General features: G+C 36.5%; 1 protein-coding gene across 5 annotated transcripts in view; it reads left to right on the top strand.

Moving 5' to 3' along the window:
• Positions 1 to 5,162: 5,162 nt before the first annotated feature.
• The window catches only part of zbtb40 (zinc finger and BTB domain containing 40), a 38,067-nt gene continuing 26,406 nt past the window's right edge, over positions 5,163 to 16,823 (top strand). For 2 of the 5 annotated variants that reach the window (XR_001477021.2, XM_015336805.2), the window contains exons 1-7: positions 5,199 to 5,321; positions 7,090 to 7,776; positions 8,324 to 8,451; positions 10,074 to 10,266; positions 13,068 to 13,213; positions 15,409 to 15,601; positions 16,175 to 16,311. Coding sequence is in view for 4 of the 5 variants with exons in the window: in XM_015336805.2 (XP_015192291.2) it covers positions 7,101 to 7,776; positions 8,324 to 8,451; positions 10,074 to 10,266; positions 13,068 to 13,213; positions 15,409 to 15,601; positions 16,175 to 16,311 (1,473 nt within the window). In the remaining variant the exon portion in view is untranslated. Of the gene's footprint in view, positions 5,322 to 7,089; positions 7,777 to 8,323; positions 8,452 to 10,073; positions 10,267 to 13,067; positions 13,214 to 15,408; positions 15,602 to 16,174; positions 16,312 to 16,823 lie in introns of all 5 variants that reach the window. The other 3 variants (XM_015336807.2, XM_015336806.2, XM_015336808.2) reach the window with 3 other exon arrangements.

Here is a 16,823-nt window from a genome sequence, read left to right as displayed (position 1 = left end):
TCAAGAAATCTATAGAAAGGCTAGAAGGGCTTGTTAAGAAGACAATTAAAGGGCCCATTGCTGACAATACTCTTTCTGTAGTATTTGGAGTATGAATGTATAAGGCAAAGAACAACTATTGAAAAGAAAACAAAAAGGCATTAAACTCAATATATATATTCTACATTTTAAATATATTCATGTGGATTTTGTTGTGTGTTTAAAACTTGTTTTAAGAAATAAGCTCCATCAAATGGAAAACTAATAAAATATAACGGTCAAAAGAAACGAGGTATCATCATTTTAAGGTTACCCCTCCTATACTGTAAGTGCAAGTGTAATCTGTACACACAATAATAACTAATAACAAGGTGATATAGAAAAATGAGAGATTTAGTCATGTTTTGCTCCTGTTTAATATAAAAGGGAGATTTCGAAGTGTTTTACAGTCCTGTAAATCTCATTTCTAGTTGAAGACTTACATGTGGGCACAACTTTCAGTAAAAATAATTAAAATCGCTGCAGTACAGTATAGGCTGATGCCAATTAAAATAGTTAGATTGTCCCTTTTTCAAATAAAATATGAAATATCTTTACAAGCATCTCATTTTCCTCATTTCTAGCCTGACCACAAATCCTGGTTCTTGGATTTTAAGACCTGGGCAGAATAATGATAAATTCCAGGGGGAGGATGTGTATTTGAAGAGATGTTTAAAAACTGTTCAAATACTTGTCTGAAAAAGCAATAATGTTAGCACAATATTATTCCATTAAAAATGTGTATGCTGTCAGGCAGGCCGGAGTTATTTTTATATTTCTGATACATTTCTATTGTACAGTATGTGCACCTTATTAAACTGTAGCATTGGGAAAGCAGAAAAATAATCCTACAGTTTAACATGTTGTAACTTCATCACACTGATCCTTCTGAGAACAATTGTCGACCTAAAGTGCAAGTCATTTCCAATTGCCCCTGCTGATGACTAGAATGAGTGAGCTGAAACTGTCCACTTTCTTATCTCACGGTGCCTCCAGTTGTATGATTGCCTCATCTCTGCCTGACACTGGAGCTTGTTAACATCGCCATGTCCGACTGTCATTTTCTTATGATCAGCCTTGTCTTATTTTTTCAGTTTTTAAGGTGTGTTTTATCATTAGATTTTATTATTTTCAACAGACAACCATACATACAATCAAACGGACTGAACCTACAGTATGTGACATGTCTGGGGGTTACGAGAGAATTTGAGAGTGAAAGAGGAAAAGGGAGGAATGGAGAACCAGAAACATGTCTTGTTGATGCTCAGGACAGGTGTTGAAAGTGGGAATAGGAAAGAGAAAAGAAGAATATACAATAACATGATGTTTACCATCATGCATAGATTAATTTTTAAAAATATAATCGCTATAATAAGGATTGCAATAAATGTTATGTCGGAATATAAATATGTATACATGTACAGTATATAATGAAATACTGTGTAGAGAATAATTTTATTGGTATTGGCGTCTATATATTCAGTATATTCCAATATGTGATTTTAATATGTAAATATGTGAATATATTTAAATATGTAAATATGTGTGTATACATGTGTGCACATATATGACATTAAACTACTGGCACATTTAGAGATATAATCCCAAGTCTCATTAAACTATTTAGATTGATTTTTATAAGAAGCTGCAATCTTATCAAGTGGTATGTACTGTAGTTTATTAGAAGGTTTAACTATTGACATACTGTATTGTGATCTTGTCTCTAGTTTTCAGTTCAGAAGTCTTGTATTCTTGGCAATCCCTAGAGAAATTAGTATTGATTTGGTGTTTCTGAGTGTGCAGTCTTAAGAGTGAAAGGTCACCAAGCAGACATAAGATGAAGAAAGTGAGATGCTACAATTCATGAAAAAAATATTTTGACCAATTTTTCAGAACTGTTGGATTAGAAGGCACTCACAGGTGAAATAGAAGTGCTGTGCTCATCTCGTCTTCAACATTTTTCAATAACTTTAATTAATATGAATATATTAATATTAATCTAAGAATAACTTAAAATAAATAAATTGTATGAATTGTATTTTAGTATTTTTAGTCATAGAAAAAGTTTATGGTGATTTGAATACAGAAGTTTACATCTGTGGAGTTCATTTCATTTTCCCAGTCTTTAAGGGGTAAAATATGGTATAATCTATTGATAATGAATAATTTTATTAATATTTACTTATAATTAAAAATTGTATTCAGTTTGGATAAGATTTTTTTAATTAGAAATTTAATCAGTGTTTTCCTATAATGGCAGTAGCTGCAGAGGGCTATTGATAATATTCATCTTTGTCATAATTACATTTTTCAATTGCAGATATTGCATGTAATATTTTTCTTCAATACCACATTTCAGGCTCATATCTGTGAAGCTGAGGAAAGTATTATGCTCAAAATGTGAGATTCCTTTTTGTCTCTGTGGAATAAAAATAAATAATCTTTTTATCAGGAAGTCTGGACTGAGCCAAACTGGAGCGTACTTACAAGGTGTCATTGTTAAATTAGTGATTGAATTTATTTTCCACCAAGTCAGAAGATTTGTACAGATTACAGAGTGTTTAAAAAGAGTGTGTTGCCTAATGGATTTGCTGAGAAACGGTAAATCATAATTCATTATTTCACCACATTCTGCTTGTTAAATCCTAATCCAGGGATGTTAATATTAATCATTGCTGGTTTGGGTGTATCAACATATGAAGTACAATACTAAAGCTGATTTGTAGTAGTAATGTAAGAAATATAGTATATTAAGTCCAAAAATGTTATTTTCTTCCTGTAAGGTTTAATTTGAGGTTTTTTTTTATTCTAGAAAAAAATAGTGATGGGAGAATATAATTTTGTTACCAATACTTGTCTTTCAAAACAGACTCGAAGTTGAGGTGAAACAACTCTGACGGATTAGGAGAGATACTGTTTACAAGGTATTTAACAAAATTGAAGGACAGAGTGAATTAGAGAATTTCAACATTCCAACTATATTTAGCTAGAGGTAATATAATTAGTTTTGTCCAGTTTACTCAGTAGTCAGGTATATCTGAACTTATGTTGCAGAGATTGTTTCGGGAGGTGAAATGGATGGATTTTGTAGGTAAAATAATATGTCATCTATGTAAAGATTTGTATATTGTGTATGTTATTATTATGAAAAATCTCTGCGGTTAATGGCTCTATGAATATTGCAAACAGTGAGGAAGGAGTGGACATCTATTGTCAGGTGCCCATGTGCATGGTGAAGTTTTGTGAGGTTACTGTAGGTTATTGGTGATAACTGTTGCCATGTGTGATTTGTAAAGTATCTTAATCCACTGAAGAAATGATAATCCAAAACTGAGTTTTTCTAGAGCTATAAACAAAAATTCCCAGTTTACTCTGTCAATGGCATTTTCTGTGCCTAGTAATAAAATTACCATCTTTATTTTGTTGTGATGTGAAATATTTATAAGATTAAACAGATGGCATGTTATTGAATATCTTCTACTTTTAATAAATCTTTTTTTGCCTGAATGTTTAAATGAGGGGATGACAGGTTCTATTCTGTTTGTTAATGATCATTTCAATATTGATATTAGTAAGAGAAAGGGGGTAATAGCTAGAGCACAATGTTGGGTCTTTATCTGGCTTCAAAAGTAGAGATGTAAGAGCAGTATTCACATGCAGGTCCTTCCTCCCGGCAGCTGCCAGGGTGTATAACACTGCCCTAGGCTAGGACTGCTAGCCCTTCATCTGCTCATCTATGGACAGCATGTTGCACTGATGTACTTTTTGGACACTGCATTAATATACTGTTTATATTGTGGTACTTTCAATCTGTATATACTTATGCCCATTTTGGACATACTTTATTGTTGTAAAGTGATTCGTAGCATATTTTGGACACACCTAACTCTATTTATTTTACTTTGCATTGCTGTACTTATTTTACTTTTTATTCTATTCTGATGTCTCTTTTTGCGTGTCTTGGGCTGGACTGCACCTCAATTTGCCTTTGGGATCAATAAAGTCTTATCCATCTATACACAAGAATAGTTAAAGACTGTTTTATTTCCACTGTCATTCTTAAGAATAGAGGAGATATTGTTTCCCAGAAGTGTCAATAAAATTCAGTGGGATAACCATCAGAACCTACAGGACATCTTTGCTGTTGGACCTTTGGTTAACTTCTTGATGAAATTTGTGAATGGCTTGTCTATTGTGTCTGCTTCTTCCTTACTTTGTTTTGTTAAGTTCAGTCATTCCAGGAAAGAGTATATATCAGTTATATTTGCGCTCCAATTAGATTTAGAGAATTTGCTGTAGAAAGTGTGAAATGTGGTATTAATTTCTTGTGGATTATTCAGACTCACTATATTTCGCTTGTAGTCTTTTATTGTAGGAATAGTCAATTTCTCTTTCTGTCATTTAAATTGGTTTGCTAGAAATTTACTAGATTTATCATTGTTACTAAAATCGTTTATTTTCAGTCTCTGTATTCAGAATTGTGTTTACTTATTGAGAATAATAATAATAATTAATAATTGCTTACATTTATATAGTGCTTTTCTGGACACTCCACTCAAAGCGCTTTACAGGCAATGGGGACTCCCCTCCACCACCACCAATGTGCAGCATCCACCTGGATGATGGGACGGCAGCCATAGTGCGCCAGAACGCTCACCACACATCAGCGATCAGTGGGGAGGAGAGCAGAGTAATTAAGCCAATTTATAGAGGGGGATTGTTAGGAGGCCATGATTGATAAAGGCCGATAGGAAATTTGGCCAGGACGCCGGGGTACACCCCTACTCTTTTCGAGAAACACCCTGGGATTTTTAATGACCACAGAGAGTCAGGACCTTGGTCTTACGTCTCATCCGAATGTTGTCAGGTCAAAACATTTTAATTTCAGATTGTTTTTTTAATTTAAAAAAAGATTCTGTTCCTTTAACCAATGTGTGTATTGCATCCCTTTTAGTCCCAGAATTACTGTAATCTGTCTTCTCTGATCAAACTCCAGGACATCATTGTGCTCCTCAAATCAGGTATGAATCCTTTAAGAACCCCCCCCCTAGTTCAGCCTGGCGTCACAAAACTGCAGATTAACAATCTTCCAGTGAAACCGCCTCTTGTCACGTGATGAGGGAGCCGCCGCGCTGCTGTCACGTGTTGAGGTAGCGCTGCCTGTACTCAGAGGGTTTCAATATGGCGTGTTGCTGTTTGTAGCTGCAGAGGTTGGGATTTTGAAAATATCTTTATTGTTCCAAATAAATTTGTCAACGGATGGAGTTTAAATAAAGAGCTGGTCGATTTGAATCTGATTCAAGGTAAAGCGTAAAGAAGGTGCTGGGGTTTCTAGTTGGGCTCTTTTTCTTCATTGTTGTTGAGTTATACATTGCGGCCTTTTAGAACTGGTTTATACTGTAGTATTCCAGTAATAGTTCCGTTTGTTATAAATTAAAATCGTAAATTTTACAACTTGGTGGAAGAAAATCAAATAGTCCAATTTAAGAAAAATTGTACGGCTTAATGAATAATGCTTTCTACAAAGAAGTGAATGGAAAGCAGGGTTTTAAAACTTAGCAGAAAAGTAGTGATCTGCATGCAGCTGTGTTGGGTTGTGTAATATATCTGAAAGTGAAACAGTTCTTTGAGTGCCCCCTTCATTTGTGTGATCTACTTGTTCACAAGCATGATACTGATTCGTGCAGGCTCTGACATGGATTTTTTACAGTAAATACCGTTACGCTAGTGCTCTGGCGTCTGCCCCTCCTTTCACCTTATTAAAAGAAAGTTGCGTTCATTTTCTTTCAGCGCATCTTGGAAGAGTGAATGAAATCTGCTATATACAGTAGATATCGATCCGTTTTGTATTATAACTCTTTCGTTTTGGTTTTGTAGATTTAGGAGTTCTATTGCTCAAGGGTCTCAAAATTATTCGAGTTTAGAGTTTTTTTTGCCATAAGACACTAATACATTAAGTATCATTAAGAAAAGAGAACCTTATAAATTATTCAAGGGTGTATAAATTTCTTGGTAATTTGTAGTGGGAGTTGGACATCTTCACATCTTTTGACCCAAATAGCTTTAAAATGACATTATTCCTTCTGTAACAATGTAGTGAATCTCTTATTGGAGTTCTTGCTCTGTTCAGAGCTGGGAGAACAAATCATTTTGTACTGTATCGATTCTAGGTTCGTGTTAAGAAAAGGGTATTTACTGTTTTGTGTTATGTAGGATAAGCATTGACAGGATTTTTAATTTTAAACGGGTTGCAATTAATGTTGTCAGTCGCTGGTGCTGTTAATCAAAACATCTTGATGTTTATGTTAATTTTATTCTTGCATGTTGTTTGACAGTTGACTTCAACTAACTTTGATTTGCACTGTAGTTTGCTTCCCCTCTCATTATGCTTGTTGTGAAGCAAAGTGTTACACAGAGGGAGGACATACAGTATAAAGGCTGTATAATGCTCATGCAAGAACAGGGTCATGCATGTGTTTATTTTAGACTATAAGACTATTAGTCTACTGTGTTCTTCATTTTTTCTCATTTGCAGCTGCTTATGATATTAGTCATGATAACCATCACTTTAGGCATAGTACTCCAATTGAAAGGCTCATTTGTGCTATAAAACAGTAATTAATAGGAAAAAGTAGGCCTATATTGTTATCTCATTAATGAAATACAGGTGCAGCCCAAATTTCATTACTTTTCACCCAAATTCATCTCCACGATTAGTTAGATAGGTAGATTTGGATCTTACAATGAATCAACAGAGAATGATACACTGAACCCACGGTGATCTGAAAGGGGCAAACATTTGCATCGATAATTGCGGTTCGAGTATTATAAGTTTTATATTCATGTGTACTGTGTCCTTCATGAAGTTTGTATGAGAGTATGCATTATCCCAAATCTGACATAGCTGCTTTGTTTTTTTAAATTAACTGCAGTATATCCAAGATCAGTTTAAGATTCAGATTGTTTGTAATTAAATATTGCTGACATGCATACTGTATAAGAAATGAGTTACTCAGTGTACTGGAGAGCACTGCTCAGAAGCACACTTCGTCTGCTTCCTTCTCTGTCCAGACTAGGTGCCAATGGAGCTTCCCAACTACAGTCGCCAGCTGATGCAGCAGTTGCACGCATTGCGGAAGGATGGGCACTTCTGCGACTGCACTATCTTGATTGGACAGGCACTCCACCGGGCCCACAAGCTGGTTCTGGCTGCCTCAAGTCTGCTTTTCAAGTCTCTGATGGAGGGCTCTGACACCATCTCCATCGACTCTTCTGTTGTCACCTCCCAGGAGTTCTCCTGCCTCCTGGAAATGATCTACACAGGCAAGCTGCCGCCTGGCAAGCATAATTTCACCAGGATCATTGCAGCGGCCGACAGCCTCCAGATGTTTGACGTAGCTGTAAGTTGCAAAAACATTCTTAATGACCTCATCAAGCCACCGGCTACTACAGAACCACCGGCTGATGCCACAGATCTGGCCTTGGGAGGATCAGAGCACACATCTTCCCCTGTGGTTGCTGTTCCAAGCTCCAGTGAGGCAGCCGAGGTTTTCCTCGATCCCACCCCAGCAGCATCTGAGGAGGCAATGGAGGGGGGATCCGCTGAGGCCACATGTGAGAAGACTGGGAATCCCCTCATGGATGAGGAAGAGAATCCGGCCAAAAATGGAGATAGTGCCATTCCAAGAGTTTGGGAAAGCAGTGTTGAAAATTCTCCTCCCTGTAAAAGAGGCCGCCTGGCCCTTACTGTGACTAAAGGTACTTAAATTTATTCTTATTAACAGAAAGCCACACTTTAAATTAAGGTTTTAAATGATCTAATTGGCAGCGACAGCTTCATTATACACTGCAGCCAGTGTTCCCTCCCCCAAAATAATTTCTCAACTTGCTCAAATATTTTTACTGTAAAAAAATAGATTCTGCTTTGAAAAATATTTACCAGTGTATTTTAAAAAGGAAATAGTACTTGAATGTAAAGTCTTTTCTTTAAATATCCTACACATTTTGCGTATTGTCTTCTAGAAGCATTCAAATTTAAAAGGGAAACATATTAGGTATATTTCACATAATCCCAGAAAAAAAAGTCTTCCAGTAATTGATGTTCATTTAACAGAATAATGATTTCAGGTTTTATTACCATTAATATTCAATTTTAAGTAGGACATTTTGGCAGTAAGTTGTCATTAACATTCCAGGGCTCTACTTTTCTTTTCTTTCATTTTGATGTGAAATCTTTAGCACTGTGAATGTGTCCTGGATTGTGGTTAAAATGAATATAACATTTTTTTGTGGGTTCTTTTTTCAGAGGAAAGTGAGGAATACTTGGAGTTCTTGCAACAGAACAAAAATAAGATTGCTGGAGCCATTGGAAATGTGCAACCGGTGATTAATGCTGTGGAAAAGTGGGAGGAAATTTCAAGTGTGGAGAAACTGGTAGGAGCTGTGTGCGTCACCAGTACAGTGCAACAGCGTGAGCCCCCTGCAGTGCATCCTAAGATAAGCACAATTCCAGTAATTGAATCTGAAGATGATAGTGTATGTGTGTAGGGGACTAGATATTTAGTGTCTATGCAGAATGTATGGAAAGTCAAAGAATATCCTTTTTTCAAAGAACTGAATAATTATAATCTTTTCTATAACCTACCTGTTTACAAACACCAATTGTTTATCACCTTCCTTGAATGCTGCTGTAAGAGTAATATGAAGAGAAAGAGATGTCATCTGTATGCTCTTTTATAACATTCCCATCTATTAGAGCCATTAGCTTTTTGATACTGTGCGTGCTCCACACCTTACAGGAGAACAGGCAATTGCAGGAGCAGTGTTCCTCACATCCATCCATCCATCAATTTTATTCTTATATGGGGCCTTTCAATCCAGAGCATTCTCAAGAAAGTTTACATACATTATATATATATAACTAACTACAATATGGGGTTAGTTAGAGAGAGAGAGTTAATAGAAATATATTAACTGTTATGGGGCAGTGCAGTGGCTCTGTGGTTAAGGATCTGCGCTTGTTGCTGGAAGGTTGCCAGTTTGTATCCCGTGGCCGGCAGAGGAATCCTACTCCATTGGGTTCCTGAGCAAAGCCCTTAACCCCAGCTGCTCCAGGGGCACAATATAAATGGCTGACTCTGCGCTCTGACCCTAAGTTTCTCTCTCTGTCTGTGTGTCTCATGGAGAGCAAGCTGGGGTATGCGAAAAGACAAATTCCTAATGCAAGAGATTGTATATGGCCAATAAAGTGATCCTATCTTACATTAAACAAAAATGCTATAAAGCCGTTTATAAAAGTTAAATAAAAGAGAAATAGATTAACTGTTGAAGGCAATCAAATACATGTAAGTTTTGAGGCGGGATTTACAGACTTGTTTGATAATGCATTATACTGGCTTGCAGTCATCAAGCAGGTTCCTGGAGTCATTGCTGCAGACACACAAGCCCTAAATAACTTTAGCTCATACACTTGTCCTCTCTGACACAGGGTGACAGAGCCCAGTCTTGAACTAGTAGTATCTGGTTAGTAGGACTCCTCTTACATTTACCAGTTGAACCTCCTTGAAGCCTAAAGGCATTTTACAGTCACATCTTGATCACTTGACTAGGGTGTGTCCTTTCCTTACATGACTGAAGCAGTTTGCAAATGCCTTAGCATTGTTTGCATTTCTTTCTTTGTATTAAGATCTTGTATGTGGCCCTTTAAAGCATTTTGGCTAAGAGGTTTGTAGTGTGCTGGTTGTCCAAATTGTGATACTAGGTTTATGTACGGTAAAGAAGTATTACAACTGAAACAGGAAAAGGAAAGATAAAAGTAGCAACGGGTTCTTTTTTGAAAAATTAGATTACCTTAACCGTTTTCCATTAACAGTGAAGTTGAGTGCATGCAAACCTGAATTCATGGACTGAAACAATAAATGTAAAAAAAATATTTCATGTGCACAAAGAAGCCTAAGCTCTGACTATTTAAACATACTTTGATCCACTGAAGGCAAACCTTATGGAATATTTTGATATTGTTTTGATTGACTTAAAGAGTGTTCTTGCTCCTCCAGGTTATTTTAGACTGCTGTAAAGGAGAGCCAGATGTGACTGATATTTTCCATAGTCTGCTGAATTATGTGGTCAGTAAAAAGCTGTCAACACGGACCCTGCTGACATTACTGGAAGCCCTGAGAGAATTCTGCCCAGATCTGGCTACAGTGCTGGAGAATCCACTCCAGGGGGAGCAAAACGTAGAACGAGATGGTAAGAGCCCTTGGACAATACGCTCATCTCTTTTACTCTTACAGGTTATTTCAAAGTAATGGCAGGGAGAAAGTACAGACTTTTGTGTAGATATGGAAACATACAGTAGTGCCTTGCAAATGTGTTCAGACCATTTGTATATTTCCCAATTTTGTAAAATTACAAAATTGAGCAAACACATTTTTAAAATATAATATTTTATTATGAACTTGAATGCTTAAGCTTAAGACAAGTGATAGCAAATGTAATCAAAACTAATGAGAAAAATCCAAAATAAGTTGATTGCTTAAATATTTAGACCCATTAACTCAATATTTAGATGAATCACCTTTGGCAGCAATTATAGCAATTAAGTCGTTACAAGATGTACACTGACTTGATGAAACTGTCAGATTTGCTCAAGATCTCTCTTAGGTTCCTTGAGTTTTGCTGATGACAGCAGTTTTCAAGCCTTTCCATAGATTCTCAAGTCAGGACTTTGACTGGGCCACTCGAGGAGATTCAGTTTCGTATTCCTAAGTCACTCCAGTTTATTCAGGATCAGTATTCTGCAGAAAGTGATTTTTTTTACCCCAGACCTAAACAGAAGAATTAAATAGGTTTTCCTCTTGTATTGCCCTGTACTTTGCTCTATCCATGCCTTGCTTAGTAAATGGATTCCCACAGCATGACTCTGCCTCCACTGTACTTGACAGCAGGGAAGGTGCTGTCTGGGAGATGTGCTTTGCTGGCTTTGAGTCAGATGTAACGCTTTGCCAAGCAGTTCCACTTTTGTTTCGTCTGACCACAAAGCCACGTGTTTACTGTATCATTCAAATGCATAATTGCAAACTATATGTGGGATTTGAGATGGATTTGTCACTCTGCCAAACAGGACAGCTTTAAGAAGTGCCTGGCATACTGCATTATTGACTCACTGACATTTTGTCACTTCTCAGCTGTTTATCTCTTTAGCTCTTTGAATGTTGCCACTGGCCTCTCAGAGGCATCCCTCACCAGTGTCCTCCTTGCCCGGATTCTCAGTTTGGAGAGACAGGTCGATCTAGACAGTATGTAGGTTATAAAATGCACATTCTTTTTCCTGATGATTGACTAGACTCAGCTCACGGAGACTTGCTTTGACTCCTGACTTGCTTTGAAAGCTCTTTAGTTTTCATGTTTGTATTTGTGCTTGAAATCCATTACCTGACCAAGGAACCTCACAGAGACAGGTTTGTGTTCTGAAATCATGAGCAGCACTATTATTGTACATAGTCGGGCCACTCAACTAATAATCAGGCTCCTTCAGGTAATTATGTGCACCTAAATTGATTTGGAACAAGTAAAGGTTATTTCCATGTTGTTTTAGGTGAGGCAACTGAAGAAGTCTACATTTGAGTGTAGAACCTTGGATTATTCCTTTGTAGCCATCACATGCAACACACCCAAGCTAAATTAATTTGGGTTAGCACAGCAAAGGGTTTGAGCACTTTGCAATCATGACCTTTCCATTTTTCTTTTATATGAACTAGTCTTATATCTTTTATGTTTTTTGGGGGGTTGAATGTGAGGAGTCAGTCATTTATGTTTATCATGTATATTAAGGTAATATTATGTTGATATAAATGATATTTTATATAACATAATAATATAACAAATATTATTGCTACTTCAAAAATGTGATGACTGTAAACATCAAAGCAAATACAAATAGCTGTAAAATAGTGTAAGAGTTTGAATACCTTTGCTAGACACCATCTACTGAAAGAAAAGCAAGGTTTTAAAACATAATAAGAATAAAATTAATTTTATGTTATAGCATCATTAGCTCTGTGAAAGACACTCAAGGGCATTTATTTTGAACTTGTTTTACATTCATATAGTAATGTACTGTACATTTCTTGGAGTACAAGGCATTTGAAAAGGAAACAAAATGTTAACATGCCCATCTGCCCCCAGTAAAAAAGCTTAAAATGCCTATATCAGTAGAAACTGTTTTAAAAATGTCACTTTAACACCTTTTACATACAGTGTAACTGTAGAGTAATAACAGATGGTGTTCTGTCTGTTAAATTGTTATATTCCCAAAACCAAAGCTCAATTTTTTGTTCGCTTCTAATGTACTTCAATACTCTTTCATAATAGTCTTTCAGATACAACAGTAAAAAGAAAGCTGAAAAGGAAAGATGAAATAAGTTATTTCTTCTTTAACAAGTCTTAAAATATTTTTGCTGCTTCATTAGATGAAAAGTGTTTTTTAAATTATTAAGAACTCAGTTTGATTCTATAGTTAACAGGTTTAACATTAACGTATCAGATTAAAAAGGGTGGTACAGATTTGTTGCACAGCAAAAGTATAAACCTTTTAAACTTGAGCAGAGAAAAACATCTGCATGCAAATCCAGCAGTGTTGTGGAATTTTATTACTGTTGATCAAACGTACAACACAACAGAAATAAAAAAGTGTCTATTTATGCAGTGAAGAGAAACATTAAAACTGAAACCCATTACCAGTAGTTGTGATGTAGAATTTAAAAGCAGAAATATAGTGCACTGTAGTGAGAAAACCCCTAATCTGTGTTTAAAGGTCTGCTGAGGTCTGATTACATTCTTTTACATAGATGACTATATTAATATTTCAGCTTCTGGAAAGGACAGTTGTTTGAGTTTTGAAATTAAACTTCTACCTGTCCTACAATCTCAAGCAGCAAATGTATTTGTATTTTTTACATGGGTGATAATTTGACTTTTGAAGTTGTGTTGTGGTATGGAGAAGCAGACATTGAGACACTAATGCTGATAACTATAACTGTTGCGTACAGCACATCAGGTTCCTGATGAGAAGCCAGCATCGCGCTTGCTTGCGGATCACGCAGAGGAATTGATTGTTAGCATCTCTCACCTGAGGCCAATCATTGAGGTGTTGGACAATATGAAGGAAGATTTTCTCACTGAAACTGAAAAGCAGGTAACTCCTAAAAAGTAATAGGGATAGGGATTCTTACACGTGTATTTATAATTAAATATTTTAACTAGATATTTGCCTACAGAAAGTTTTAACTTTTATGTATTGAGTCTGGTTCCTGGTACTCTAATGCTAGAACAAAAGAACAATATGCAGTATACTGAAGAGTGAAGAATACATATGCGGAACACAATTTCTTAACATGGTTCAAAACATCAAGCCATTAGACAATACTGCTGCAAGTAAATAAAAAAAGTTATTCCTATTTTGAAAAGGGTATTCAACCTACAATCTACTTCAGCTGAAATACAACATTTCCTTGCTTAAGCAATCTATGGTTTCAAATATTTTTCTAGTATTCAGTCTTTATCTAGTATAAATCATTTCTACAGCTTAAATGTTCATGATCAAATAAAAAAAATGTTCTGTATTGTTAGGTCATATTTTTTTGCTGACAACAAACATTAAATAAAAAAGCTTCTACAGTTACAAACTAAATACTAGTGCTGTCAATGATTTTGGACACTGATTAGCTAGATGGATAGCCTAGCCTGGGAAATGTGATTGAGGTCATTGTGTTCTTTGCAGATGTCTGTTATGACCATTTTTAATACTTTGCTTATGTCCTTTTATTAGTAGTTGTATGTGGATGTATAGGTAAAGCAATTATGCAAATACGTAAAAGAAACTATTATAATGGCAACAAAGATTGCAAACAAAGCTAGAAGCATGATGTGAGTAAACCATTAAATATTAAGAACCAAAAAGGAAAACATTTGTCACTTGTTCTTGCTAGAAATAATTGCATGAATGAAGCTCCCTTCAGAGAAAAAGCAGGCTGTCAGGCAGTTCATTCAGCTTACAAGAATTGACGAGTAGCATGTTGTCTTTTTTCAGCAATCGAGTCATTTTGGCTTATCAGCTCTTTGCTTTGAGTCCAGTTTTTTCCTGCTTTGTCATCTCTAACAAGGGCAACATTCCATAGTGTTGTTCTGGAGAGTGGGGATGACTTCAGACAAAAGAGGAAGTTAGCTGAAGTCTTGCCTCACTCCACCATGAAGCTGAGCAATTTTTAAAAGCACTTCCCCTTGAATGGGATGTCTGAGAAGCACAAACATATAACATATATAATAAGGCATTGTTGTCAAAGTTATTGATAAAATTACTGCTATTGTGGAATTTACAAGCACCAGCCTTGATTCTAACGAATGAGCAAACTGCAAGGTGAACTTATGTTTTTTATTAAGCAAGCAGTGTGCACTGTCAACAGCTTCCTGGCAGTCACACCCACTTGCTCCAGACTCCCACCACAGGGCAGAGAACCTGGTTCTCCCCCAACTCTCCCAAGACATTCCACACAGAGTGTGCAACACAAAGGACTGGCAAAGGCAGACAGGAAACACCTGACGGAGCATTTAAAGATTACTGTCTGGTATTGCAGAATGACACAACATCAGAGATCCCGTTTAACTCTGATGGCTTGCAAGGCCTGATAATTTCCAGGGTGTGTGTGGTCTTTTGCTCATTTAATATATACCCTGTCACTTTGTACTCTGTTATACTGGTTTGGAATCTGTGGTCCAGATGGAACAGTGACAGCTACAGGTGCATGAGTACTGGCCTGATTTTGATTATGACCAAGTAATAATAAGCAGACCCACTGTGGCATAGACTTTGAAATCTGATGGGATCAGCCTTCAGAAAGACATAGCTGCTGGCACTACCTTCAGCACATAAGATTGCTTTTCATCCTGACATGTCCTATGTAGAAATGGCTGAATTTAATTTTTAACTTAGTTATTAGAACTTCCCTTTATTTCCCTTCTTTCATCCGTGATTTAAAAAAAAAGCCTTCGGTCTGTGTCACAGTACTTGTTGCAGAAATGAACACTGGCCACACACACTGTACCAAGAAAGAAAAATAACTGATCAATATCATAGATACTCTGTAACGGTTAATAAGTTAAATAACGGTTAATGGAATTACATACTAAATACTAATGAATTCTCTTATCATGTCCTAGAGAATACCTGATGCAGTAATTAAATTAACAGTAAGGCAGTAAGAAAAACAAGATTTTAGTTAAGCAGTTCTGTAAGAACTTATAGTAATTTTTAGTCTGAAACTGAAAAGCAGACTGATCTCTGTTCAAAACTTTAAGCTGAAAAGATATTTGTTTTTCTGTTGTATCTCTCAGACTGTCTTCCAGTGTTGCCAAGATGTGTGCACCAGGGAGGCCATTCAGAGTCTCCTGAATAAAGTGAAGGTGGAGAAAGTGCTGGAGGAGAGCAGCTTTCTGAAGCTGCTGCACGCTGTCAAATCAAGCTTCCCTGTCTTGCAGCAGCTGCTGGACACAACAGTGGCAGAAGGGACCACATTTCAGAGCAAAGGTAAGCAGCATCTCTCCTGGGCCGAGGTGGCTAAATCAGGGTGAATCGTGGCAGATTAAAGATGTGGTGTTGAGACAGGGAATCTTTATTACACAGCAGGAGAAGGAAGTGGCAGTGAGGTTTCTGGTTCAGTTCTGTTTCTGGTTCTGTTACTAGAAGGTTGTTTGCTCAAGTCTGTGATCAGTTCTGTTCTATATATGATCAGAGTATGTTATCCAGTCATTCTAGCTGCATAATGGATATCACTGTTTGCTGGAGGTTAACCTGGAATACATGGAACAGCACCCTGTGTTTTTTTGGAATCTTAAGTGCTGACACAAGGGAAACTGACCATATAGAATAAAAGACAAATAAAAAACAATGTGAAAAGTACATGCAAAAATGTAAACACTGAAATGCTCCCATGAGCCATTTTCTCCCATTAACATTTAAGTAGAATTGTTTTCTGGATTTGAAAGTTAACATGGTAAATAAAAACAAAAGACATAAAATAATAATTTCCTGTAAGTTCTAAAACTTTAGTATAAAAAAAACAAAGTTAGCACTTGCGTACACTAACATCTTTCCTTTCAGAAGATAGAGGCCAAGAAGAATATGAAACAGATCTTCTGAGAAGATACCATCAGAGGCTCTCGGAGTCGATCTGTGATCCCCAGCCTCTTCTTGAAAGTCTAGCAGCAGCTGATGATGTGTCTGCAGAAGATCAAAAGGTATAAAATTAGCCACTGCTTATCCACAATTCAGTATTTATTCATTGCTAGGTTTTGTGAAGAGCATTTGCAGGCACTGTTGGAAAGGAAGGCCTCGAGTACTCCTCTGTTTAGTTTTTTAAATGCACTTGTTGAGATGCAATATTGAAATGATTGAGAAGATTGAAACATAGGACTGCACTCCACTGCTGTAAGAGAGAATTATTGAAATCTGTCTGCAGCTGGGGCTGGTTGTGTAAAAGCACATTAAAAGTGTGTGTAATCTGCTGGGGTTTGTGAGAAAACATCTGTAGGATTCAGCTGTAAGAATTTCACAAGCTGCAGTGTGTCTTAGACCTTCTTGCCTACATGCTAGAGAACATGTGGAACATCAAGAACCTTATTGCTTGTCAAGCTTGTCTCATCCTCCCATGCATCTCCTCTGCTTGAAGTCTTCACTGAAGAGCTTTTCAGTTTTAACTTTCTATAGTTAATAAGGTGTATTTTATACCCAGTTCAACATTGATGGTTTT

This window comes from Lepisosteus oculatus, chromosome 25 (assembly GCF_040954835.1).
Source record: "Lepisosteus oculatus isolate fLepOcu1 chromosome 25, fLepOcu1.hap2, whole genome shotgun sequence".
In the NCBI taxonomy this organism is placed as follows: domain Eukaryota; kingdom Metazoa; phylum Chordata; class Actinopteri; order Semionotiformes; family Lepisosteidae; genus Lepisosteus; species Lepisosteus oculatus.
The sequence above is the reverse complement of the archived record's forward strand: the minus strand, read 5'-3'. Positions and strand labels throughout refer to the sequence as shown.